General features: G+C 44.1%; 1 protein-coding gene across 3 annotated transcripts in view; it reads left to right on the top strand.

Annotated features, from left to right (window-relative positions):
* The window catches only part of LOC138282889 (1-phosphatidylinositol 4,5-bisphosphate phosphodiesterase gamma-1-like), a 576,794-nt gene that overhangs the window by 324,188 nt on the left and 224,800 nt on the right, over positions 1 to 27,806 (top strand). For all 3 annotated transcript variants that reach the window (XM_069220895.1, XM_069220894.1, XM_069220896.1), the window contains 2 exons: positions 9,123 to 9,208; positions 22,287 to 22,407. In XM_069220895.1, the coding sequence (XP_069076996.1) occupies positions 9,123 to 9,208; positions 22,287 to 22,407 (207 nt within the window). The remainder of the gene's footprint in view (positions 1 to 9,122; positions 9,209 to 22,286; positions 22,408 to 27,806) is intronic.

The raw sequence follows: 27,806 nt of genomic DNA, 5'->3' as shown, positions 1-27,806 counted from the left end.
CTGCTGAACGGAATTACACCAAATTTGGCAGAAAGCTAGATTTTGTTCTGCGGATTGTCTGTTTGTTTATTTGGTGTAAATGTGTTAAGTAGTGTTTAAGATATTAAAGGGAAAATACATTTGCATAGAGCCACGGATCCTCCCCGACGACTTCATGAATAAGAACTCGTGCCGAGAGCTGCAGAGCTCTGATTGGCTACCAGCACTGTAAACCAGGAAGGGTTGTCAACCATCTTGGGACGCGGCTTCAGCAGAGTCTCAGTAAAAAAGATGCAAAATAAGAAAAGGGGCCAAGGTAGGGACACTCTGATCCCTTAGCTCTGGTGCCATGGCAAAAAAGCACTTTGAAAAAAAAAAGCCCTCACTGGGCTTTAATAAAATATAATGCGGGGCCACGCAGCTCCCCGCAGCCCCAGCTACCACCACCTCCTTATGGCTGATATCAAATACAACCCTTTACTGGGGCTATTTTACTTTGGATGGGGGCCGCGTGCCCCCCCCCCCCCAGAGGAGCCATAGATGGCCCTGGAGAGATTTGACAGCTCCCGCCAAGTCAGAGCAAACACTTCACTATCAAACAGTTCTCATTTGCAAAAAACAGAGTTTTCATCTGTTTCCCTGCATACAAATATGCATGCAGGGAAACAGATGAAAACATTGCTCCTGCAAGCAGGGAGCTGCTATTTAAAGCGACTCCATGCTTGTTTGAGCAGTGCTGGCTCCTGCAGGACATGGGGAACTGGCTAGGCCTTGGTGCTGTCCCCGCTGTCCTGTCTCTCTCCATTATGGGATGGAAGAGAGTGAGCTAGATTATTATTTCAGTGATCACCCCATGCAATGATTTCTGAATGTCAAACTAGCAAGATGTTTGGCGCTAATGTTTGACTTACCTTTTAATAGTCAGAAGACATGTGTCACTTCTGGCCTATTGGTAAAGCTCTTGGACTGTCTGTAGGTTAGAGGTTCAAATCCTAGTATCTCATGACTGTGTATGTTTATTTTCTAGTGTTGTGACTGTTAAACATTCTTAGTAATAGAACATTGAAGTCTTTCCCCCTAAAAATATGTGGGTTGAATGTCATAGCTAAGTTTGGACACTGCACAGTAAGGAGTCACCTCTGGCCTAGTGGTTAGGGTCTCAGACATGCACATTGAAGGTTGAGGGTTCCAGTCTAGGTGAGTCTGTGGTCATTTCCTGCTTTAGTTTCTTTTCAACTATAAATATTTAAGTTACATACTGAAATGTGATCTCACTCTTTTTAATTGACAAAAACACTTTTCTTTTTAATTTGTCCAGAAATAGCTCATTCTAAGTATATTATTTATCAAAGCCTAAATCGCTCTGTTCGATGGCATCTGTCGCTGTAGATACGCATGTTTTGCAATAGCTCGCCATCTGGTGTTGGGCCGGAGTGTTACAAGTTGTTTTTCTTCGAAGAAGTCTTTCGAGTCACGGGACCGAGTGACTCCTCCTTTTGTCTCCATTGCGCATGGGCGTCGACTCCATCTTCGATTGTTTTTTTTCCGCCATCGGGTTCGGACGTGTTCCTGTCGCTCCGAGTTTCGGAACGGAAAGATAGCTAATTTCGGAAGATTTTCGTCGGTATTGTTGCGTTCGGGATCGGCGTAGTTAGATTCAACACCGCATCGAAGATCGAAGAGCTCCGGTGCCCTTCGGGGTAGTTTTTCGATCCCCCGTCGGTGCCTGGTCGGCCCGACCGCGTGCTGAAGAACGCCGATGGAACGGACCCCGTTCCGTTTCTGTCCCAAATGCCACAATAAATACCCCTATACAGACCAACACTTGGTCTGCAACCTGTGCCTGTCACCTGAGCACAGCGAAGACACTTGCGAGGCCTGTCGTGCGTTCCGGTCCCGAAAAACACTCCGAGACCGTCGAGCCAGAAGACTTCAGATGGCGTCCGCGCCGACAGCCCACCGGGAGTTCGAGGAGCAAGAAGAGGAGGGATCCTTTTCGATCCAAGAATCGGACTCCGAAGGATTCGACGATACACAAACCGTGAGTAGGACGTCGAAAACCACTCAAAAGAACATTTACAAGGCCCAGGGGATGCCACTGCCATCAGGCCATGGCTCGACCCATAAATTCGGTGACCGACCGTCGGCACCGAAAAAGGCCCAAACAGTGCCGAGATCGTCCGACTCCGGTCGAGACACCGGCACGCAGCCTTCTCGGGACCGAGAAAGTGCTGGAGACAAGCCTCGACACCGAGATGCCGGTGTGGACACGGCTCGACGCCGAGACAGCGGCCCCGAAGAAGATCGGCGCCGACAGGTTTCGGCCCCGAAAATGAAAAAAGTCACCTCGGAGCCGAAAAAGGACGCAGACAGGGTTTCGGTCCCGAAACAAACTGCAACCGACCCAGCTTCAGGCTCTTATACAGAAGAGCACTCGCTAACCTCCCAAATGCAAAAGCATAGGTTTGAGGAAGAGCTACAATCAACTGATGTGGACCATACGCAAAAGCGTATTTTCATACAGCAGGTGACAGGAAAAATAAGCACCCTTCCCCCTATTAGAAGAAAGAGAAGGTTGGAGTTCCAAACTGAACAGACACCACAACCAAAAGTGGTGAAAAGAGTTACCCCACCACCCTCTCCTCCGCCCGTGATTAACGTCTCACCAGCACAAACTCCATCACATTCCCCAGCTCACACCACCATGAGCCAGGGTGACCAAGATCAAGACGCATGGGACCTATACGACGCCCCAGTGTCAGATAACAGTCCGGAGGCATACCCTACGAAGCCATCTCCACCAGAGGACAGCACCGCGTATTCTCAAGTGGTGGCTAGAGCAGCACAATTTCACGACGTAAGCCTCCACTCAGAACAGGTCGAGGATGATTTTTTATTCAACACACTCTCCTCCACCCACAGCTCATACCAAAGCCTGCCTATGCTCCCTGGTATGCTCCGGCACGCAAAAGAAATCTTTAAGGAGCCGGTCAAAAGTAGGGCAATCACACCAAGGGTGGAAAAAAAGTATAAGGCGCCTCCTACAGACCCGGTTTTCATCACTACACAGCTGCCACCAGACTCTGTCGTTGTAGGAGCAGCTAGGAAAAGGGCCAACTCCCACACATCTGGAGATGCACCACCCCCAGATAAAGAAAGCCGCAAGTTCGATGCAGCTGGTAAGAGAGTCGCAGCACAAGCTGCAAACCAGTGGCGCATCGCGAACTCCCAGGCACTACTTGCGTGCTATGACAGAGCCCACTGGGACGAGATGCAACATCTCATTGAACATCTGCCCAAGGACTTACAAAATAGGGCAAAACAAGTGGTTGAGGAGGGACAGACCATCTCCAACAACCAGATCCGCTCCTCCATGGACGCTGCAGATACAGCTGCACGGACAATTAATACATCTGTAACTATCAGAAGGCATGCATGGCTCCGAACGTCTGGATTTAAACCAGAGATTCAACAAGCAGTTCTCAATATGCCCTTTAACGAAAAAGAACTGTTCGGTCCAGAACAGGACACAGCGATTGAGAAACTCAAAAAAGATACGGACACTGCCAAAGCCATGGGCGCACTCTACTCCCCGCAGAGCAGAGGGAATTACAGCACATTCCGTAAAACACCCTTTAGAGGGGGGTTTCGGGGTCAGAGCACACAAGCCAGCACCTCACAAGCAACACCGTCCAGTTACCAGGGACAGTATAGAGGAGGTTTTCGGGGACAATATAGAGGAGGGCAATTCCCTAGGAATAGAGGAAGATTTCAGAGCCCCAAAACCCCTACTACTAAACAGTGACTCACATGTCACTCACCCCCTCCACGCAACACCAGTGGGAGGAAGAATAAGTCATTATTACAAAGCATGGGAGGAAATCACTACAGACACTTGGGTTCTAGCAATTATCCAACATGGTTATTGCATAGAATTTCTACAATTCCCTCCAAACATACCACCAAAAGCACAAAATTTGACAACACATCATTCCAATCTCCTGGAGATAGAAGTGCAGGCACTATTGCAAAAGAATGCAATCGAATTAGTGCCAAACACACAAATAAACACAGGAGTTTACTCACTGTACTTTCTGACACCAAAGAAGGACAAAACGCTGAGACCAATCCTAGACCTCAGAGTAGTGAACACTTTCATCAAATCAGACCACTTTCACATGGTCACACTACAAGAAGTATTGCCATTGCTAAAACTACACGACTACATGGCAACTTTAGACCTCAAGGATGCTTATTTCCATATACCAATACACCCATCGCACAGGAAATACCTAAGGTTTGTATTCAAGGGAATACATTACCAATTCAAGGTACTGCCTTTCGGATTAACAACCGCACCAAGAGTCTTTACCAAATGTCTAGCGGTAGTCGCTGCACACATAAGAAGGCAGCAAATACATGTGTTCCCATATCTAGACGACTGGCTAATCAAGGCCCATTCGTTAATAGAGTGCTCAAATCACACAAATCATATCATACAAACCCTCTTCAAACTAGGGTTCACCGTCAACTTTACAAAATCCAAAATTCTGCCGCGCAAGGTACAACAATACCTGGGAGCCATAATAGACACATCAAAAGTAGTAGCCACTCCAAGTCCACAAAGAATTCAAAATTTCAACACCATCATACAACGCATGTATCCAACACAAAGGATACAAGCAAAGATGGTATTACAACTCCTAGGCATGATGTCTTCATGCATAGCCATTGTCCCAAACGCAAGACTGCACATGAGGCCCTTACAACAGTGCCTAGCATCACAATGGTCACAAGCACAGGGTCACCTTCTAGATCTGGTGTTAATAGACCGCCAAACTTACCTCTCGCTTCTGTGGTGGAACAACATAAATTTAAACAAAGGGCGGCCTTTCCAAGACCCAGTGCCACAATACGTAATAACAACAGATGCTTCCATGACAGGGTGGGGAGCACACCTCGATCAACACAGCATACAAGGACAATGGAACGTACATCAAACAAAACTGCATATAAATCACCTAGAACTTCTAGCAGTTTCTCAAGCACTAAAAGCTTTCCAACCAATAATAGTTCACAAATACATTCTCGTCAAAACAGACAACATGACAACAATGTATTATCTAAACAAGCAAGGGGGGACGCACTCCACGCAGTTAAGCCTGCTAGCACAAAAGATTTGGCGTTGGGCAATTCACAACCAAATTCGCCTAATAGCACAATTTATACCAGGGATCCAAAATCAACTCGCAGACAATCTCTCTCGAGATCACCAACAGGTCCACGAATGGGAAATTCACCCCCAAATTCTGAACACTTATTTCAAACTCTGGGGAACACCTCAGATAGACTTGTTTGCGACAAAGGAGAACGCAAAATGCCAAAACTTCGCATCCAGATACCCACACAAACAGTCCCAAGGCAATGCCCTATGGATGAACTGGTCAGGGATATTTGCTTACGCTTTTCCTCCTCTCCCTCTCCTTCCTTACCTGGTAAACAAACTCAGTCAAAACAAACTCAAACTCATATTAATAGCACCAACTTGGGCAAGACAACCCTGGTACACAACGCTGCTAGACCTATCAGTAGTACCCTGCATCAAATTGCCCAACAGGCCAGATCTGTTGACACAACACAACCAAAAGATCAGACACCCAGATCCAGCATCGCTGAATCTAGCAATCTGGCTCCTGAAATCCTAGAATTCGGGCACTTACAACTTACCCAAGAATGTATGGAAGTCATAAAACAAGCCAGAAGGCCATCCACCAGGCACTGCTATGCAAGTAAATGGAAGAGGTTTGTTTGCTACTGCCATATTAATCAAATACAACCATTACACACAACTCCAGAACATGTAGTGGGTTACTTGCTTCACTTACAAAAATCTAACCTGGCTTTCTCTTCCATTAAAATACACCTTGCAGCAATATCTGCATACCTGCAGACTACCTATTCAACTTCCCTATATAAGATACCAGTCATTAAAGCATTCATGGAGGGCCTTAGGAGAATTATACCACCAAGAACACCACATGTTCCTTCATGGAACCTAAATGTTGTCCTAACTAGACTTATGGGTCCACCTTTTGAACCCATGCACTCCTGCGAAATACAGTTCCTAACCTGGAAGGTGGCATTTCTCATCGCCATTACTTCCCTAAGAAGAGTAAGCGAGATTCAGGCGTTTACAATACAGGAACCTTTTATACAACTACACAAGAATAAGGTCGTCCTAAGGACCAATCCTAAATTTTTGCCAAAGGTTATTTCACCGTTCCATCTAAATCAAACAGTGGAACTTCCAGTGTTCTTTCCACAGCCAGATACCGTAGCTGAAAGGGCACTACATACATTAGATGTCAAAAGAGCATTGATGTATTACATTGACAGAACAAAGAACATCAGAAAGACTAAACAACTATTTATTGCATTTCAAAAACCTCATGCAGGAAACCCAATATCAAAACAAGGTATAGCCAGATGGATAGTTAAATGCATCCAAATCTGCTACCTTAAAGCTAAACGACAGCTGCCCATTACACCAAGGGCACACTCAACCAGAAAGAAAGGTGCTACCATGGCCTTTCTAGGAAACATCCCAATGCAAGAAATATGTAAGGCAGCCACATGGTCTACGCCTCACACATTCACCAAGCACTACTGTGTAGACGTGTTATCCGCACAACAAGCCACAGTAGGTCAAGCCGTATTAAGAACATTATTTCAGACTACTTCCACTCCTACAGGCTGATCCACCGCTTTTGGGGAGATAACTGCTTACTAGTCTATGCAAAACATGCGTATCTACAGCGACAGATGCCATCGAACTGAAAATGTCACTTACCCAGTGTACATCTGTTCGTGGCATCAGTCGCAGTAGATTCGCATGTGCCCACCCGCCTCCCCGGGAGCCTGTAGCAGTTTGGAAGTTACCTTCAACTATTTGTATATGTATCATCTCAACCTTAAATAGGTGCATACTTAGTCACTCCATTGCATGGGCACTATTACTACAATTCAACTCCTACCTCACCCTCTGCGGGGAAAAACAATCGAAGATGGAGTCGACGCCCATGCGCGATGGAGACAAAAGGAGGAGTCACTCGGTCCCGTGACTCGAAAGACTTCTTCGAAGAAAAACAACTTGTAACACTCCGGCCCAACACCAGATGGCGAGCTATTGCAAAACATGCGAATCTACTGCGACTGATGCCACGAACAGATGTACACTGGGTAAGTGACATTTTCATTCTCTCTTTCTCTGTCTGAGGGTTGGGTCCTTAGGGGGGCCAACTGCCTCCGCACACAGCCAAAGGCAATGCGTGGCTGTGGTTGGATTAACAAAAAGTCATTAAAATGACTTAACGTTATAAAAAACATAGAAACACAAAGGACTGAATAGATTGTTTGCAAGTTTTACCAAATGGTTCTGATTTGCAAGCTATGACTCAAGCCATTCTTTTAGGACTTTCAGTAGTGCAGTATAATCGACTGTGTGAAAGGGAGCGGCGAGTTTGAAGTAAAATTTGTTACGGATATATAGCGCATAATCCACAATTTGTAGCATTTACTTGTCTGTGCAGCATCCAGTATTGACCCCTGACTGTAGGTCATCAAGGAAGTTATTTTGTTCCATGTGAGTTTTTTTAGCTGTTTTGCAGCGCAGCTTTGTAGTAGTGTTGCTGCGAGGAGAGGTTGGATATCGGGCCAATATTGTTAAGGTCTTTGGGGCCCGCTTGTTTATTTTGAGAACAGGGTGGTCTGTCCTTTTTTAAGGCAGTCCAAACCCACGTCTTGACTTAGATAGGAATTAATGACATGAGTTAACTAGAAAATTATTTGACTAGAATATTTTGACAGAACAATATTGAAAATGCCCTATTTCAGTGGAATAGTGAGAGAAAGGATAAGGTGATAGTGCTGAAGATCTTTCAGCTAACTTGACTGATAAAGGGAACGATGGCCTACTGGCACTGCGCCGTATTCCAGGGCTCTAGAGCAGCCTGCCGCGTTAAAGCTGGGGTCTAATGAGACTGTTGCTTAACTAACCCCATTCCCCTCATGTTTTTCCTTTCAAAAGGGAGAAATGAAAACTGACTTTTTAGCCACAATACATAGGTAAACTTGTTTTCAGTTTTAATAGGAGTGATGTATAAATACTGTACCAATAATTTAGTTTTTACACATTCCCCTTATAGATGGTGATATTTTATGTTTATAAAATTAATGAAGAATACCTACGGTGGAGAAATAGAACTTAAGTAAATGACATTCCCTCCAGGGGACTTCTAGCTGTGTTGGAAAACATATTGAAAGTTTTTATTGCCATATCTTTTACAGAACACTTAGGGTCTGATTTATATATTGGCGGATAAGTTACTCAGTCACAACAGTGATGGATAACCCGTCCACCGAAATCTAAATCCTATTATATCCTATGAGATTCAGATTTTGGCAGATGAGATATCCGTCACCGATCTTGCAGAGTAACTCGTCCACCAATATCTTAATCAGGCCCTTAGTTTGGGCAAATGCTTACCCACAACAGAGGATCAATAGTGTCTTCTGATTTACTCTAAAAGCTTGGGTAGACAGGTGAATAGTGGAAGTGTTGTTAGTATGCGGTCACCTCATGGAAATAGCTGCCTGGTAAGAGATGGGAAGCTGTTGGCTAATTAAACAGAGGTATTTAGCTAAAAAAAACATAGGCTAAGTATGTCTAAGGGAAATTTCCCATGTGATCAAAGTCTTGAGGTGATGAGAACATGAGATAAAGTTTTTGCAAGTACCCATGTCAAAACATCCCAAAATAAGTACATTACTCTCAGAAAGATAAACATTTTAAAGCTCAATTGTACCTGCATCTAAGGGTAATGGCTGATATTAACCAAAGTAGCAAGTATTGCATTCTAAGAAGATATGAGAAGAAGTCAGCAACAGAGAAATATTAATGCATGCTTAGAAACCAGGTGAACAGCAGCAAATCCTAGAAAAGGAAAGCAAGACAAGCAGCAGTGTAACCCAGCACTGAAGTTCATGACTCATGCTGTGTTTGCAAGAATGTATGGATTTATAAATGAAAAGATAATGGCATGACACGTTTGTTGCTTATCATTCTTTGCTATTTTTGTTTGAAGATATTTAACCGGGGACCAGTTCTCCAGTGAATCATCGCTAGAAGCCTATGCCCGCTGCCTGAGAATGGGTTGCAGATGTATAGAGCGTGAGTACCCCATGAAAAGTTGCAGCCTGAGGTTGGTCACAAACATTGATATTGTCTGGCTGAATTTACCAAAATCTCAAAATTAATTGATAATGCACTGTTACTGTGATTTGATGATTACTACAAGATGCCAAGAAGAGGCTCGTAACCGTCTGTTCAGTTTGGGACCTGCCATCCATGGCCTGGTCTTTCTTTTCATGTGGTGGCCACACTGGTGACTCCTTAGTATGGACAGTTATTTTTAGCTGATCCATAGACAGATTTGCCTCACTGAGGGGCCTGATTTTTAAGTCGGCGGAGGGGAATACTGTGTCACAAACGTGCCGGATATCCCGCCCCCCCGTATTAAGATCCCTTTCTATCTAATGGGGATCGTAATGTGGCAGACGGGATATCTGTCACTTTTGTGACGGGGTATTCCCTCCGCCGACTTCTAAATCAGACCCTTAGACTCATTTGGGTATAAAAGTGTTCCTCTTCACATGGTAAGTGTGGGCTTCATAAGCATTCTTCCTTTTCACAGTGGATTAGCCAGTGAAGGGTCAGCCGCCTGCAGCCTCGCAAGAACAAAGCTATTTTGCTCCCTGTGTGACCACATGCCGAGCCTCACCTTAGCTCTAGAGCATACAGCACAGGTCTCAATCTCTGGTAGCGGTTGTATTGTGTTGTTCCTCTCTCGTTAAGCAGACACCATGGGGGTTATTACAACTTTGGAGGAGGTGTTAATCCGTCCCAAAAGTGACGGATATACCACCAGCCGTATTACGAGTTCCATAGGATATAATGGACTCGTAATACGGCTGGTGGTATATCCGTCACTTTACCGTCACTTTTGGGATGGATTAACACCTCCTCCAAAGTTGTAATAACCCCCTATATCTTAAAGATATTTAGTCTTTGGCTGGACTCCAATTTAGTGTCTTTCCTTTTGTATCAAGTCTCTGGAGTATAGCCAATTCTATGCTTATAGTTGTTTCAAATGTATTTGTTTCAAAACCTTTCTGCTACTACATCCATAAACCTTCTACTCTTCATATTAAGTAGTTTCAGCACTTTAGTGACAATCAGTGTCCTATGGAGAGTAATAATTGGTTTACCAAGCCATCCCAAATCAAAAAAAGTTATATAGTTCTTTATCTTCTTCTGTGTTGATTAGGATGCTTCCTTTGTCTTTCGGGCAGATCTGTTTTCCCATTTTGCAGGGACTGCCCACTTAGCATCAGACTGTCCTCCGTGACGTCTATGAAAAAGCAAAGTTTCAGAACCTTTTATAGGTCTCCAGTCTTGTCAGATCTCAGTTTGCAGTAACCACAGCCTGATCCTCATAACACTGCTGGACCAACAATTTTAAAACACAAGTGACTATTGTCGAGATATCAACTGCTGCGTCTTGTCCCGGAAGCAGGTCTTACATATGCCCTGATGCTAGCCTGAGAGTTAGAAGTTTCATCTCTAAGCAGCCATTAGCTGACTTTTTCTGTAGCACGTTACACTCAAATATTTGTTTTGTTGTCTCTAGACACTGTAAATAACAGGTATCATTACTGATTTCAGTGGGCCTGAGTTTACCAACCTAGGAGGGTAAAATACTGAGTTTACAGTGCTGGGATTAGAACTTGTGACCCTCAGGTCATAACTGATATCAAAAAATGCATTTAGGACTCTGAAGTGAACCAGCGCAGGGTTAAGATGTGACATTGTTTACTCATTAATTAGCAGAATCGGAAGTGTATGCAAGGGGCACATGATGGAAAACAAAGAAAAACACACACACACACATGCAGACTTGCAAAAAAGGAAGTAGGGAGCTCTGGGTAGTTCCCAAGTTTGAAGTCGAGACAAGCACCTTATGAAACACTCTACAATACTACCGACACTCTAAAACGTCTCACTTCGAATATCTTTTTTTCTAGCATAGATTTTAAGCATAGGATTAGCATTGTGCCATCCATGCTGGCTATTAAATTGACGAAGTCCATTGTTTCAGCAAAGGCTTTAAGAATAGGATTAACTAGTGCCCTCCGCGCCAAGTTGGAAAATGACAAATGCGTTTTGCCACTTCAGGCACAGTATTATAGCTTTGGATTGGTAAAATACCACCCAAGCCAACATGGAATCAATAGAGGAGTGCCTGACACACATGCATTTGGCTCCTGTTAGAGCATGTCGCAGGGACATAGCTTTGTACAGATATAATGGAGCACCTCGTATAAGTCGAAACAATACCCTTTCAGACTCAGAGTGGTGCTTAAATGATTGAAAAAAAGAAGAAGGGAACTCTGGGTAGTTCCCAGGTTTTAAGTGGAAAGGAGCTCCTTTCTATGGAAAACCATTGACACTCTAAAACTGCTCACCTCAAATGTCTTTTTTCCTAGCAGAATTTTTAACCATATGATTAGCATACATATATTTGTTTCACTGAAAGAAACAGGTCAAAGTTATGTTATTTATTTTAATGTAAAGCAAGATAATTTTTTTAATACCACATTTAAGTATAATGCCACTTTAAGATAAAATTATATTACCTTACGTAACTATGCCAGTCGTGCAGCGTGAGGTTGGCCACAGGGTCTGGTCTGTGGCCAGGCCCAGCACCAAACCCCCCTATCCAACTCCTCCTCCTGCGCATGGCCTCCACGTAGTGAAGGTTGACTGAAGGGCCTGACCTATGGCCAAACTCTGCGCTCAGCCCCCGATGACTGGCAAACCCCTCCAACCTGAATGGACACCAATAGCCTTCCCCAAAGTGACATTTCTCACCACCTAATTATTCGTCCACAGCAAGATTGAGTACATGTTGAACCTCATCTTCTTTTCCATCAGTTTGAGATCCATAGTCATTGTCTATTTCCCCCATCTAGCTATCTAATATTTCAGACCAGTCATACAGATCCTCAGCCACTTTCTTGTCAGTGCAGACCGTTTTGATGCGTATTGTCTTTACTCAGTGCTTAATTTGTCCAAAAAAAAAAAGTGCCAGGGTCCCCCTCAGGATGCCACAGCAGCTTAGACCACCCATTGTCCCTGCCACCAATGACAGAACCAACACAACTACTAACCATCACATCCTACCAGTGTGACAATTTAGTCTATTCTAGGTCCCTAAAGCTGTAAGACTGGTTTGGGCAGTAAGTATTAGTCATTTTTTAATGTATAATGAATTAGTAAACAACTGTTGTTAAGTTCATCTCTAATTTAGAGGAGCAGCGCCACCATGTGGCAGACTGTCATAAGTGCCGGTGTTGACAATTAACTGCTGGTGCTAAGCACTGGAAACCGCCAGCGCACATTAAGCACTGCCTCCACTGTTGCCCACTCTTGAACAAAAGCCACTGCTCAAAAGATCCCCTGGGTGCCTTCCCTGCCCACAGAAAGGTAGTGATGTGCGACTGCAATTCAGTAAAGAAAGTTGGGGTTATGACATGAGGGTAGGGCTGAAACACAAAAGAAGCAGGCGAGAGCCACCGTCTTAAAAAGGGTCCCATGGCCTGCCATCGAAGTGGCAACTTGGACCACTCGTTCATATCTCACGTCGCCCAAACCACCAAGTGGGGGAGTATTAAGGTCCCAGTACCTGGGATTAGGGAGGACAACAGTCATGCCCAAATAGCAGAAACTGATCCTCGCTATCCTTAATCGAGGATCCACCCAGTTCCTAGGCACATCTTCCGGATGGGCACAAGGGTAGATATGGTCCAGTTGAGCCAGAGGCCTCCCTATAGATTCTTGAATTTCCATGAGCCTCGGGAGGGCACACCAGGCCTCCTGAACAATAGGAAGCATATTGTCCTGGTATAGCAAAACCCTGTCTTCCCCAGTTGAAGCTGCAGACTCTAGTGTCTATCATAATGAGCTCCGCCAAGGGTTCCATCACCAGAGTCAAAAACAACTGTGATAAGGAGCAACCCTGCCGAGTGCCCCTCTTGACCGGAAAACATGTGGAGAGGGCCTTGTTAACCCAAACCTGTGACCACAAATCGGTGCACAGTACCGACACCCACCACCAGAACCGGGGACCAAACCATAACTTGTGGAGGACTGCAAAGAGATAAGGCCAGTGAACCATGTCGAACTTCCACTCTATGTCCACTAGGAGGAGCACCGCATCTCCCCTAAGCTCAGGCTAAGGCTATGTGCAGTTGCCGTAGACAATGACAGGAATCCCTTCTGAACTGCATGGACTATCAAGCAAACCACAGCTGCCAGGCATGTGGCCAACACATTGGCCAGGATTCTCACTTCCAGAAAGATATGGCTCTACAAGACCCACAGTCCTCAGGGTTTATCCTGCTTTAAGATGACCATGGTAGTCACCCTCCTGAGGTCATACTGGAATGTTTCACTGAGGAGTGTCTCCTCATACAATTCCAGCAGGTGGGGAATCCAGAAAGGCGTGCACTGTGTGTATAATTCCAGCGGAAACCCGTTGGGGCCCAGGCCTTTTCCCGAGGGCATGGCAGATATCACTTGCTGGATTTCTCTGCGGAGAGAGGCTCATCTAGGTCCCTACACTCCAAGGCTGATAATTTGCACACTGGCAAATTTAGGATTAGGGGCGGATGGTGGGAGGCCCCTGACCTGTGTATAGGTCAGTGAAATGTGAAGCAAAGTCTTGTGCCAGGCCTGCAGCCCCATTTAAGATCTCACCCTCCGCTGGCCTTAATTTGCCTATATGGTGCAAGGACAGTTAGCTGTCACCAGCCAGTAAATCAACTTGCCCACCTTGCCCCCCACTTTGTAGACCTGTTTCAGGGTATGAAGCTGACTCAATTTCACAGTATCCAGTGATTTATGGCAGAGGTCCAGGCGCACCTGCCAGCCTGCTCTTCTACCTGCTTAAGAGGAACACAGGTAGCCCCCCTCTAGATCTGTGATCTAATTTCATCTAATGAAAACGCCCGGCCTTTAAGGACCGTCTTGAATGTCTCCCACAGCGTCACCTGAGAGGCTATGAAACCCTTGTTGAACCCGAAATAGTCCGCTGTGGTATCCCTAATTTCTTCCACAAAGTCGTCATCCCACAGCCACCACATGTTTACTGTCAGCACTACCAGGAAGTGGTCCGATAACGCTCGGGAAGGATGCAGGACTTTGTGAGTATCCCAATATTAGAGAAGGGGAGGAAGAAATAGTCTAGTTGGGAGGATGTGCTGTGTGTGTGTGTGGAGAGGGGATGTTGGGGGGTGATAAGTATACTACCTCTTGGTGTGATGCTGAAATCTCCAAGCATCCTCTACTCCCAGAGCATTCACCCAGGATCTAAGACAGGTAGTCTGGAGGGCTCCCGGAGTGGACATTGTATCCATCACCATGTCTATTAGAGCATTGAAGCCCCCCCCACACCTCCCCCTAGCAAGGAGTGTGAACCCAGGGACAACCGCTGTTAAATCCCCCCTCCCCCCACTGCCACCAGGGTCACTCACGGCATTTGCTGCATCACATACACACACCCCAACGTCCCCTTCACACCATCCAATGTCCCATGCAACAATACAGATTTCCCCTGCTGGTCATTGTGTACCTCACGGACCACCAACAGGAAGGTGCATTTCAGCAAATTGACCACGACCTGGACCCTCTTGTGTATCCTGAGTAGTAAACTTGAGTGTACCCGTATCTCCCCAGAAAAGAGCACATAGTCCTCAGGTGTGTCTCTTGGAAGAAGTTGATTCTTTTCAATTTTAACCAATCTTTCTCTTCTTATGTATCTTGGGAGGCTGTCATTTACTTTGCAATTTTGATAATCTCTGCAGAATTCTCCTGCTCCTCACCACTTTGTCCTGCAAAACGGTCATCCCAACCTTGGATCTAGACTATGGCAATTCTCTCTCAATGGGCATGCCAAACTTTCTCATTCACTAACCTCTGGTGGTGCATAATTCTTCATCCTGCCTGACTGTGAACCAGGGCAGCAGCACCTTAAGTGCCTTCATTGGCTTTGCCTCTGTAAGTGCTGTCTCTTTAAAGCTCTCTGTTTAGTTCATAGTGCCCTCCATAGTGCGCAGGTTTGTGGTGGGGGTATGACTGAGAGCGATTTGCAGGAGGCCATCCATTCCCAGTCCTTAGCCATTGACAACAAAATTGGTCTGTAAGCCGCATATCTAGAGGGGACCCAAGATTAAGTCTATTTACATATTGAGGCATTGCCGACTGCTTGGTAGAAGGTATGTTCCTTCCTGCATTCCCTAAGACGTGTTGATGTGGGGACTCTGTCCAGTTAATGCATGAGTAGCCTGGTATAGTAAGTTCTATGTAAAACCTTTAGCTGGACCAGTCTGAGTCCTACCTGTAGCCCCATCACGCTCTCTTCTCTCTATCTTCCTCTGAAAGTTGGCACAGGCTTCACTCCCATTTCAACCTCAAATGATCCAGGGGATCATGGACTGTGATTATCAGTATTTTATTTTATATATCAATAAACCTCCTTTTTGTCAACTATCCAGATAGGGCATGTTTTCCATTGGGGAACATTCCTGAAAATTTCCACTCACATTCACATATTTTTGACGGGAGTATCAGAAATACAAGCATGTCTAGCGTTGGAATACTTGCAAAGTTTTGTTTTAAAACCAGATTTTTCCAGCACCACTGCTGCAAAAGTACTGAACTATTTTCAGAGTGGTAGTGATGACATATCTGATACATTAGGGATTGTGAAAACCCTGGCATTGCACAATGTGTAGCAAATGTATTTAGCAGGAAAGTGATAAGTGTGTAGCATGTAGCCAATGCTGAATTGTGGACGACACTAGCACGCATATATTTCTAAAGTATAGTGCAGTAGCTCACTGTCATTTACAGACAGCACATTTTCCATTGAAAATGTCCACTACGTTTGCACAGCCATACAGTTTTACTGATAAAACTCTATAGCACACAAATTATAATGTGTGGAAATCGGATTTCAGTTAATATTTATTATTTGTGCATCACCAAGTATCTTGATTAGTTTTGATCCTGTTAAAATCTTTGTTTCCGTTACACGTCAGAATTACAAAAAAGTGATTCATTTTTGCTTTCCTGGCTGTTGATATATTCAGAAATATATGCATAGTTTATTTACAGATTTTTAAATTGTGCTGTGTGTTTAAAAAAAATACATCATACAGCCTTTCCTTTCACACTTCTTGTACTCCAGCAAAATTGTTACATAGTTCACTTTTGTCTTCAGAAAAAGAAAAGAAAGCGTCAATACCCATCTTAAACGAATAAGGAGCAGTTTGTTAGAAGACATTGACCTCTGTCTTGGAAGCATAGCAAATGTGACAAAATAAATACAAAATGTAATGGCATCTTCATTTATAGCTCCCTTTCTGACCCACCAGAAATCATCTGGTGACCCACAGTTTGGGAAACACTGTTCCAAAGTATTAATTTACATAATGTTGAGGTCTTCATAAACAACATAGTATAGGCTTTTGCTTGTCCCACTTTTCAACCTAGGCATTTTTCAACATGTACAAAATAGGCATGTGTTAGACCTGGCATCCTTGGTGTGGTTTCCCCTAACTGTTTGCCTTCAGACCTCCTGTTTTTGTTGACTTAGTTTTTTCTGGCCTTAGGATTCTGCACAATTTACTACTGCTAACCAGTGCTAAAGTGCTTGTGCTCTTTCTCTAAAACATGGTAGCACTGGCCTATACCCAATTAGCATATTTAATTTACTTACAGGTCTGTAGTGAAATGAACTACATGTTCCCAGGACCAGTCAATTAAATGCTACTAGTAGGCTTGCCGCACTGATTGTGCCACTCACATAAGTAGCCGTTTAAACATGTCTCAGGCCTGCCATTGCAGTGCCTGAAAGAGCAGTTTTGAACTGCCATTCTGACCTGCCAAATTAAACGTTTTTCCAGGGCCTAACCTTCCTTTTTAATACATATAAGTCACCCCTTAGGGTAGACCCTGGACAGCACTGAGAGCAGGGTGCAATTAATGTATTTAAAAAGTAGGACATATACTTTTTAGTTTTATGTGTCCTGGTGGTGAAAAACTCTTACATTTGTTTTTCACCACAGTAAGGCCTATCTCTCCCATAGGTTACAATTGGGACTGCCTTTTTACACTTTATAAGCATAATTTCCAAATGTAAGGTGATAACCCCTTCAACTTTGGTGTCTCTCGAATCACAATTTAAAATTGTAACTTATGATGAAGTCAGATTTTAACTTGCAATTCTGAAAATGCAACTTTTTAGAAAGTTGGCATTTTCTTGCCTTAGCTATTTGGTGCCTGCAGCCTGTCTCTGGTCACACGACTGAGTGTAGTTGGCAGTTGGGCTTTTTTTGTACCCCCTCCAGTCAGCCGCACACACAGTGGGGGCTGAGGTGTGGCTTGATGGCCATCTGTGACTATGAGGGCCATCCTTGGCAGGATGGGAGGGAGGAGCAGGGAATAGCCTCACATCTGAATAGACTGTGTTCTGTCCCCACACAAAAGGCTGACTACCCCCTGTAGTTAGTCTGGAGCCAGGGCAAGGAGGGCAGGACATCTGTATACTTCAAAGGCATGTATTTGAAGTCTTTCCGACATCAAAGGCACCACTGGGTATAAGAACTGAACCTCAGGCATCACCAATTCAATATTGTTCTGGACCAATGGATATGCTGCCAGGAAGAAGGATTCCTGGGCAGCTGAACCTCTGCCACTCTGCTGGACTCCTGATTTGCTGTGCAGACCTGTGCCTGCTGTCCACTTGCCTCAGAGTGAGAAGGACTGAACCTACATCTCTCCAACCCAGAACCCAGAGTGACGCCAAAGGCTAGTTGGCTGCTTTACTGATCTGAAGTCTCAGGGACACAAAGGGCTTCCATCCACCTGCTTCTGCACCTTGACTCTGCCATCTGTGAGTCTACCCTGACAACTGGTGCCACCCCAGTCCTGAATCCTTGGAAGTGGGCTAAGTAGGCTAAGGTGCCTCCCAACGGAACCAACCCTTCCTCTCTGCTGAGTGTCGCACCCCCGAGCAGAACCGACACATCATCTCGGCTGAGCGGCACATCCTTGAGCAGAACCGATGCATCGTCGCTGCTGTGTGGATTGGACCCGGCTCAGGAGACTTGCATCGCTGCTGCATCCCGCATCTTCGGTTCGACGCAGCACCTTTGGAACCACCACTGCGTGACACTTCCCTGGAGCAGGTCCATGCATCTCTTCTTGATGGCAGCTTCGACAATGACACCAAAGCTCTGCATCACAGCTTCACCACTCATCAGAACTAATATATCGCCTCAGCTGCGTAACACATCCCTGACACAACCTTCACATCGCAAGCCCCATTGATGGGATCCTCAACATCGACTCAACAGGACCAAGCACTGCAGCCTTGTCCGATTGCGGAACCAACGCATTGCATTGGCTTTGTGGCGCATCTTCGCCTTAGATCCACGCCACGCTCTGCAGCCAGAATTTAAGGTATCTTTGTTCTGTGGGCCTACCTAGGCCCCTATAGTCACCACAATTGGCCTGAGCTTTTGGCTTTGTCCCAGTTCGGCGCGACCAGATTCCCTGCTTGACGCTTTTTGCTTCTCAGCCGTGTTTTACAGTTTAGAATTTAAAAATTAATAATTCAAGTTCTATCACTTGGATTTTTGGCATTTTGGTCTTTTTCTTTTAATCAAATGAAGTTCTGTTTTTCTAACCTGGTGTGGGATCCTTTTTGTTTTCACTATGTTACTGTTTGAAGTGTTGCGCACATATTTTACACATTGCCTTCAAGTTAAGCCTGACTGTTCTGTGCCAAGCCACCAGAGGGTGAGCAGGCTAATTTGGGGTTTGCTTATGCCTCACGGTGACAAGAATTGTGGTTGCTGCTTGACCTCTGCTCACACCCCAGTCAACTAACACCCCAATTTCTCTCACCATGTTAAAAAGTGCGAAACTAAGGTTTTTTTCACTCCTCAATCTATTTTCATTTACCTATCAAACGAAATACATTTTTAGAGCTGAAGTGCAATGGCTCTCACTAGTGTCACTTGCAGTGACTAATTTGTACATGGAACAGCAGCCTGCCAGCCTCCCATCTGCTAGACATCGTTACATTTGTCAAGTGCTTTACTATTTGTGCCCGCCCATGCCAGTGAGCACATAGACCAACCCAACACCGGTGCTTGGTGGTCCTATGGTATGCTTTAGATACAAGATCAACAATTCCATTCGTACCATCTTGGGATGTGATAACATTGTCATCACTGGCCAGTTTTAAAAATTCATATGTATGTGCTGCGAAATCAGTAAATGATATGAACAGCCAAAACTCAGTAGCTGACCGGCTAAACCAGTAGAGTTTGCAAGTATGCTATTGAGTTGAAATTATGTTAAATCTGTCAAGAATTGTCAGAATTTAGAAAGGTTTTACACTAAGACCCTCATTACGAGATGCTTGTAATCACCGATAGGCCTGGTATACGTTTTCATCAGGCCCTTAGATGTTACAAGGGATGTTGAAACACTACAGACCTTTACAGTTTCCCCCGCAGTGTCCTGCTTGTCCGTGAGTGCAGAGTAACTAGGAGAATTAGATGCTGTAAATCTGAGTCCACCAGTTACTCCTTATTTCCTAGTGGACCCTCTGAATCCAACTCATAATCGCGTGCTATTTCCAGACCTCGGACGTTACTTACTGATCTGTAACGGTAACTTCAGTGGTCAGAATTACCAGTTTCATTACCTGGTAATGTGGCTGTATGTGGAGGTACCTATCTGTCCTCTTTGGATGGTACCCCTTAATTGATTCAGGCAGGGGATAAAGTCACTGTTGCCTTGGTGTCTCGTGTATTAGCTCAGTCAACAATTATTGCTAAAATAATGATAAGAAACATTGTTATTCTGATAAAATCGTTTTTTATTTTCCTGTATTCTGTTCTTTTTGTGATGATGTAATATCCATCTAACTATGTACAAGCCATCTACATATTTCATGTATTTCAAGAATTATTTTCTTGCCACTCGAGGCCATTAGTACAATCCCATATGAAGATATCTGTCAACTAAGCTCCTTGACTATCCGTCTTTGTCCATAGCCTTTGTGAAGACCGAAGATCTTATCCACAAATACAGGTAATGTCCATAAAAAGGAGAACAGAGGGCTCTTCTTGACGCAAAAACAAGTAGCAATCAAATTACTCCTTTCATGTAGTCTAAGATCACTTTTGTCCTGGAAGCACCATTCTTTGATTTGCTCTATTCAATTTTTGTTACATAACTATTACACCTCCAAAATGGGCATTTTAAAACTGAACTGCGGTCCAAGAGGAATGAAAGTCTCACTGTGTACAGATATTCTGCTTGGGGTTTACTCCTAATCTAATTTTGAAAGGTAGACATTCCATCTGTTTTCCCTTCTAAAACTCTCATAGAGAAAAAAAACCCAAAGGGATGCAGTAATAAAGAAGAAAGAATCCAAAATACTACTTTCAGTTCGACACTATTACAATAAAATGTGTCAGTGTTTTAGTAGTATTCAGGTCAACTGACCTTCACTGTCTATGTGGCACAGAATGAAACTGAGTAATGCTTTTCATCCTTTCGAGTGAATTAACAGAAAAGCACCCAAACCCTTAGAAGGAGCTCTCTGGTACTGGTCGATTGTCTGAAACCCACCTTATGAAACTGACTTCTTCCAGGTGCCACTGTGCCTGTGCAACTATAGAGTGGGCACTTGAGCAGAGGGTTACCTTGCCACTACTGATCAGGTTAGAAAATGCCTGCTCACCTCCTCCTTCCCTGATCAGTGGAGAGAAGGTCTTGTAACCAAGATGCCTACAGGCACAGTTAATAAAGAGAGGTACAGGGTTAGATGGGAGATTGAGCCCTAACTGGCTTGAAAAAAAGATGTGTCGACATGGACTCGCTTATGAGCCTCTCCACCTTCTTACAGTGGTTTGTACCTGACGTTCCATGTCTCATCGACACACCACAAAGCCGAGCTACGTGACTAGCTACCTTGTGCCACTTTACTAGGGCAGATTCCACACTCCATTCATGAGCAGCCAGTGATTTTATAAAGTGAACCATTCATGCATGAAGAATAAAACATGTCACATTAGACCAGCTGTAGGTGAGTCGTCTTCTTCCCCTTTTGTACATTGTAAGACCTCTGAACCTGGTCTACTTTAAAGCATTCCCCTCCAGGCCCCTGGCATACCCGAGTTCTAAGTTTCCAAAAAGGAAAGGGTATAAAAAGAGAAAGCCCTTTAAAGTTAAAGTAAGGTCTTTTCCCATTACAGGCAGGCCATGTCAAATGTCAGTGTGAATCAACTGATGGCGTTATAGTCACAGTCTGATAGAAATTCGGCAATTACAGTTCTCAGGAAGTTATTATGGGCCTCAGAGTTTTGCGGGCGGTTGAGGCCTCGTAATCGAGGTGTGACAGCACCTGTAGCTCTTTTCACTGCCCATAATTCAGGCAGTGAAATGCACAATGGGGCTGTGCATGGGCAGTGCAGGAGTCCCCATGGGGCCCCCGGCACCCCGTCTCTGCCAGCCTTTGCATGGCAGTGGAACCGCCATGCAAAAGCCGGCAGAGAGGGGTCTCGTAATCCCAGGGCAGCGATGCCCTGCAGATTAAGACCACCGGCACTGCCAGACTGTCGACTGGTAGCAACCTGGCATGCCGGCAATCCGACGATGGCGGCTCCACCAGGGTCATAATGTGGAGGCCAGACCACGGCTTTGCCGGCAGTCTGACCTCTACCATGAGTCTGGTGGTCCCAGGACCACCAGACTCGTAATGAGGGGCTGTGGTTTCTAGGCACCCAAGTTGTATCAGCACTTAAGAGCTGCAGGATTATCCTGTAGGAACATATTCTTGACTGCTGCTTCTCAGCCATGGTTGTGAACTGACATGTTCTCAGGGCATCTTGGGGTTCTGGTGACAGCACAAACCACAAGTCATTCAGTTTTGTGGTGATGATGATGGCATTAGGCGTGTTGGCTTAATAAACGTGTACTCATTGGTTTTGTATCTCTAGATGGGTGTGTTTGATTAAACAGCGTTGAATTGGTGGACAAGGAAAGGGTGTTGAGTGGTATTACAACAGCATGTTAACTTCTTACTTTCTGACCTCTGTTTTCCTAGTGGATTGCTGGGATGGCCCAGATGACCTGCCCATCATCTACCATGGACACACTCTTACCTCCAAAATAAAGTTCCTGGATGTATTGCACACCATCAAGGAGCACGCCTTTGTCACCTCAGAGTAAGGAATTCTTAGATATTCAAGTGTGTAACCCGGAGTTTAGCTCCATTTGTACTGTGTATATGGGAATTTGCTTTCCTGATATGAAGCTACGTCTGCAAGAACCTCTGATGTTTTTAGACATTCATCCTTAAGCTCAGATCCTGTCATTTTCCAGTCCTTCTTTCATGTTGTTATAATAAATAACATATAGACAAGTGTACTTTGTACAAAACTTCTGTATGAGAAACTGCTGTTTGCTGTATTGTTACTGGTGACTGACCAGTGATACTGGAGGCATATCCACAGATCTAATGTCCGCAGTGTTTAATTCATGTCACTGTTTGCAGGTGATGGACACTGGCAACCTCTTTTGAGACTGAGTAAGGTTTTACTGTATTGTACTTTGCCCTAGAGCAAGAAGGATAAACAGAGAAAAGGGAGAATGAAGGAGGAAGAGAAAGAAATGAAGCATTGACTGAGGTGGAAAATATGGATAAAGAGAAACCTGCAAGAGTGATCTAAAGAGACAGGAAGTTTAGGGTGGTGGAAGCAAGAGGTATGAAGTGGCGTCAAGACTGTACAACCTTGGTAGTCACAACCCAGCAATCTCGACATCGCTGGTAGCAGATTCCTAGGATCCTGCACTTAAGTTTTATTTATTTATTTAGGAAAATAAACTTAGCCTGTTTGCCTTGGCCTGTGAGGCGGTTCCAATACAGAAGTGCAGGGTGGCTTACATCTGGGCATGACAGACAATCGTTTCGAATAGATAAGAACATCTTTCTCAACCTGCTAAAAAAGGATGCTGACATCAGGGTGGACTTGGGCTGAGGTAGCAAAATAAGCAGACCACAAGCCATGCTCTGGTGTTGATTCCAGACATTGATGTCTGACTTCCTGTTTGCTCCATCATCCATACTTGCACATCTTTCAGCACTCCTTTTAGCATGCTCTTTGTTCATTTGTTAGAGGTCAGTTTTAAGGAGACTGTCAGTTATACTAGTCAGTGATATTAGCCTAGGGATATTTTTCGGAAATGTTGTGGTAGATACCAATCCTCTAAAGATAAGACCATCTAAGAAGGTTTGTTTTTGCACTGCCAGACAAAAATGCTTCTCCTAAAATAAAAATGTAGAGTTTTATTTTGCTGGTTAATTGGAATTCCTGAATTGTTGAATCATTAACACCACCACTTATGTAGGTAATGTTTACTTTGATCAGCCTTTCAGACTTAAGGTCGCCAGACTTATTTCACAAGGGGAGGCGTGACACGCTTTTCGAGTTTTACCACTTTGCAGGTTATTGAACTGCAAGGAGCAATTTTGGCAGAGGGCTGTTTTTAGCAATGTAGGCTAGCCTTGAGACCACAAAGACACTGCTGCCTTTGTGGGGCTGTCTGTCAGTGTTTCACAGTCCTTCCGTTGCACTCTGTGAGCATCTAGTGAAGCAGGGACAAAGTCAATGACATTATTCACTGGGGTCACATGTCAGAGCTGCATTCAACTTAACATTTGAACTAGAACTTTTAGTAAGGAATATTACTTTATATTCAAGACTGCAGTTTTAGAAGTTAATGTTGATGTTTTGTAGACTAAGAAGAAAACATGTGTTACTTTTAAACTTTGGGTGACAAAAACTTATACTTGACCAGCATAAACAAGTCTGGATAGCAAACAAGAATATTTAATCCATGAAACTACATAGAATGGATCTAAAAAAGGCTTGTTTACACAGTGCCTATAAGATCTATTTGAGGCTCTTCTGGCGGACCATCACAAGAAGCGGGCAGGGTGGCATCATGCCCCAGGCCCTGCGGTTCTTTAGGGTCTCTCGCAGAATATTATTTTGTAGCTTTAAAAGTGAGCCAGCCTTTTTAGAACTGAAACGTTTGCTTAAACACTACAATACCATTTGATGGCCACATAAGACGGAGCTTCAGTGTGTTCTGTGTCCCTGGAGGATTCTCTTTTTTCAGTACTTAGAAGCAAGATGATGTGGGCCAAGCATAAACATGTAACATGTTCTACCAGTGTGAAAACAGACGTCTCGCTGATTTAAAGCAATAGAGCCTGTCAATTAAGAGGTATTGATGGGTAAATAGTTTGTTGTGTGGTATGGATTGCTTTAATTCACACACATATTAATGAGACACAGAAACACCAATTCACTAATGATTATATATCATCACAAGCCTAACTAGGCTGTGGTCTGTAATGAAATCCTAAAAACCAAGGTTGGAAGGAATCAGACTCTTATAACTGCAAGGCCATACTAATGTCATATGACACTAACTTCTAACTTCACATAAAATGGATCTTGGTGATTTCAACTTCGATATGAAGCAACTTCTACTGACCACTTTGATCAGCCAGTGTCCATCCGTTCATTCCCTCCTGAGTGCGCATGATACCTAGTCATGGCAAACTAGACTTCATTCTAGTCTCTCCTCGCTGACCCATTTCTCCCACCCACTGACCACTGCTCCACTGACTCCTCACTTATGCTCATAACTAATGACATCACACTCTGTGCCCCCATTTTGCTGCCATCGAAATCAAAATTTCTTGACAAAAAAATCTTCTTAACACCGGTATGGTACCCGAATATTGAGTCTTTAATCTTATGTTTTCATAAGATTGCAGCAGCAATACTCGTAACCAAAATCCATATGGGAAGTACAGTATATAGAGGTAACTATAGCTTTACTATACTTAACTTCATATATGTATACCTTAACAGTATATGTCTTTAAGGTAAGTAGATGTATAGTTATGAATAGTAAATCTATCAGTCATGGCTCGCAGTGTTAGGGGGGGGCAGAGCACCCGCGGGGAGTGGGGTTGGGGGGGGAAATATTAATAACATTTAAAAAAAGGAAAATAAACTTCCCTGAAAGCTGCGCATGCCCTGCAGCATCCGGCTCCTCTCCTGCCAGGGATGGGCTCCCAGCCTGCTCTGCAGCCAATCCTGATGCTGCTCAAAGCAGCGTCAGGATTGGCTGGGAGCGCCCAGCCAGGGCTCTCCCAGGCAGACTGGGAGCCTGTGCAGGCTCTCTCCAGCCCAGCAACTGAGTTGCTGGGCTGGAGAGAGCCCTGTGCGCATGTGTGTTTGGCTGTCTCGAGACCGCTGGGCAAACACACATGCGCTCTGAGGGGGAGTGCTCAGCACTCACACTCGTCACTCCCGTGGCCCCGTCCCTTTACAAGGAAATAATAAACATTATAATTTTCTTATAAATGTTTTGCAGCTGCCGTGCTGGCGGTTCGGGGGGGGGGGGGGGGGTTGCTGACGCTGCTCCGCCCTCATGGAGGAGCCGCCCCTGAAATCTATACTTTCCATACTTACCAATATGTGTCATTGATATTTCTGTCACAATGTTATGGTAGCACTGTATTAAAAACTCGATATTCTAGCATACAGTCAATGACACTATCCCTGAATAGCAAAACCAATCCCATAAATACTTGATCCCGCTTTTTAGACAACACATGTTTTGACAACCTTCCACTGTCCTCTTCACACCTTCAGACTCCAATGTGCTTCTACGTATTCAGATGGAAGAAGTCTTGACCCAAGGACATACAAATGGAGTCATTTAAAGAATTAATCACCAATGTTTACGTGGTCAAATCAAAGTTCTTTGTCTACGTCCACCCTTCTCTCAGACTTCGGCCGCAGACACTATCCCACAAAACTAGCTTTCCTCTTAGTCCTCCATGCACTGCTGCAATCCTGTGAAACTTTATATCCATGTTTTATATTTTTCCTAAAAGAAACGTGTTCAACATTCTTCTCAACACCCCTAATTTCTTTCTTCTTTCTCCTTACTATCACAGCTTACAGCAGTGGGGTAGCAGAAAGTCTGTATTAGAATATTGTCTGACATAAGTATTCGGTCCAAAATATTGTTTACAAAAATATCACCCCATTGGAATTAATAATACTTTTAAAACAATATTTAGGGCACAATACCTGTTAGACATTCTTTCTGTATATGACATTCTGACATAAAACCTCCCCTATCCCCATCTTGACTCCTTTACCTCAAACATTTATTGAAGTGATTTCTATACTCTAGTTGGTCCCTTATTTTGTGCACATAAAACCCCTTCTCCTTTCTAGATTACAAAACCTCAAGGACTGTCATCTAGGGTGAGGACATTTTGGTCTTTCAACCACTCTCTTTTCAAGCACTTAACCACAGTGCTTTAAAACCACAGTTTTGCAAACAAAAAAAGCTCAACAGCTCAAAACTCATACCTCAAAATCCATCCACGGTCTCTCCCAGGTGAACTGCAATCTAGCTTTCATCAGCTTCACACACCAGAATCAGCTTTGGTACATGGTTCCAGCTTTCTCGCTTCCGCATATCACAGTCTCCTTTCTTCCAATCTACTCTGTTAAAACTCAACTCACTGCAACTCTTAATATATTTGATCACCCATCTTTGCTAGTGACCTTTGCTATCTTGGGCATCACAGGAAAAGCAATGGAATGATTCTGGTTTCTAGGCAACCACTCATTCTTAGTCTCCTATAATTCCTTCGTTCCCCAGTGTTTCCCGTTCTATAAATTGCCTGTATTCAAGCTGGGAACCCTCCTGAGAATGGCAAATAAACAAACATGGACGTATGAAAGAAACCATAGCCGGGGGAACTGTCAATACGGATGATTGTTTCATCTCCAACACTGGAAGCTTCAAATATTTCTGTCATTGACACAGTTTTCTGGCTGACAATGGAGAGTAATTCAAGCTTCAGGGAAAGATACCAATATTGTACAACTGTCTTACAGGTAAATGACTTTCTCTGTATCTGCCTACACTGTCTTGTTGGACTTGCCCTCTATACCTCCTCCCTCTGTGACTGTATATCCTGTTGGTTTTTCATACCATCTCATCTATATGTTGATGACAAGTACATCTTCTTATCCTTCCCTTCCCTCACGCCTGCAATTGTTTAATTGTCTCACAGCTATCAGACACTGGCTGGCACTCGACTTCATAATTGTTAATTCCTTCAAGACCTCTGCCACCAAGTACACCATAATACCCTTCTTCTCTACTAGGGTCCTGGGTGTTCTATTGAACTCCGGCTGCCATCAGATTCCTTTGTTATCCATCATGGAATTATATCTGATAGCAATACATAATAGAATATCAGAACGTGTGTGTGTATGTATATATATATATATATGTGTGTGTGTGTGTGTGTTTTATAACATTGAAAATAGATAACAAGAAAACATGCCTACAGAAAGCGACAATTTTTTCCTCTTTTTTAAAAAAAAATTGATAATCGAATTACAAATCGTTCTTCGTAACAGCTCTCCAAAAATCAATTTTTAATGTAAAAGGAAAGCACAGAAAGATGGACGTTTGGTTAAAGGACAGGAGAGCATGGATAGAAGGAAAGTAA

The sequence above is a fragment of the Pleurodeles waltl genome, chromosome 2_2, assembly GCF_031143425.1.
Source record: "Pleurodeles waltl isolate 20211129_DDA chromosome 2_2, aPleWal1.hap1.20221129, whole genome shotgun sequence".
NCBI lineage: Eukaryota > Metazoa > Chordata > Amphibia > Caudata > Salamandridae > Pleurodeles > Pleurodeles waltl.
Note: the sequence above shows the minus strand (reverse complement) of the source record. Positions and strands in the feature narration are given on the sequence as shown.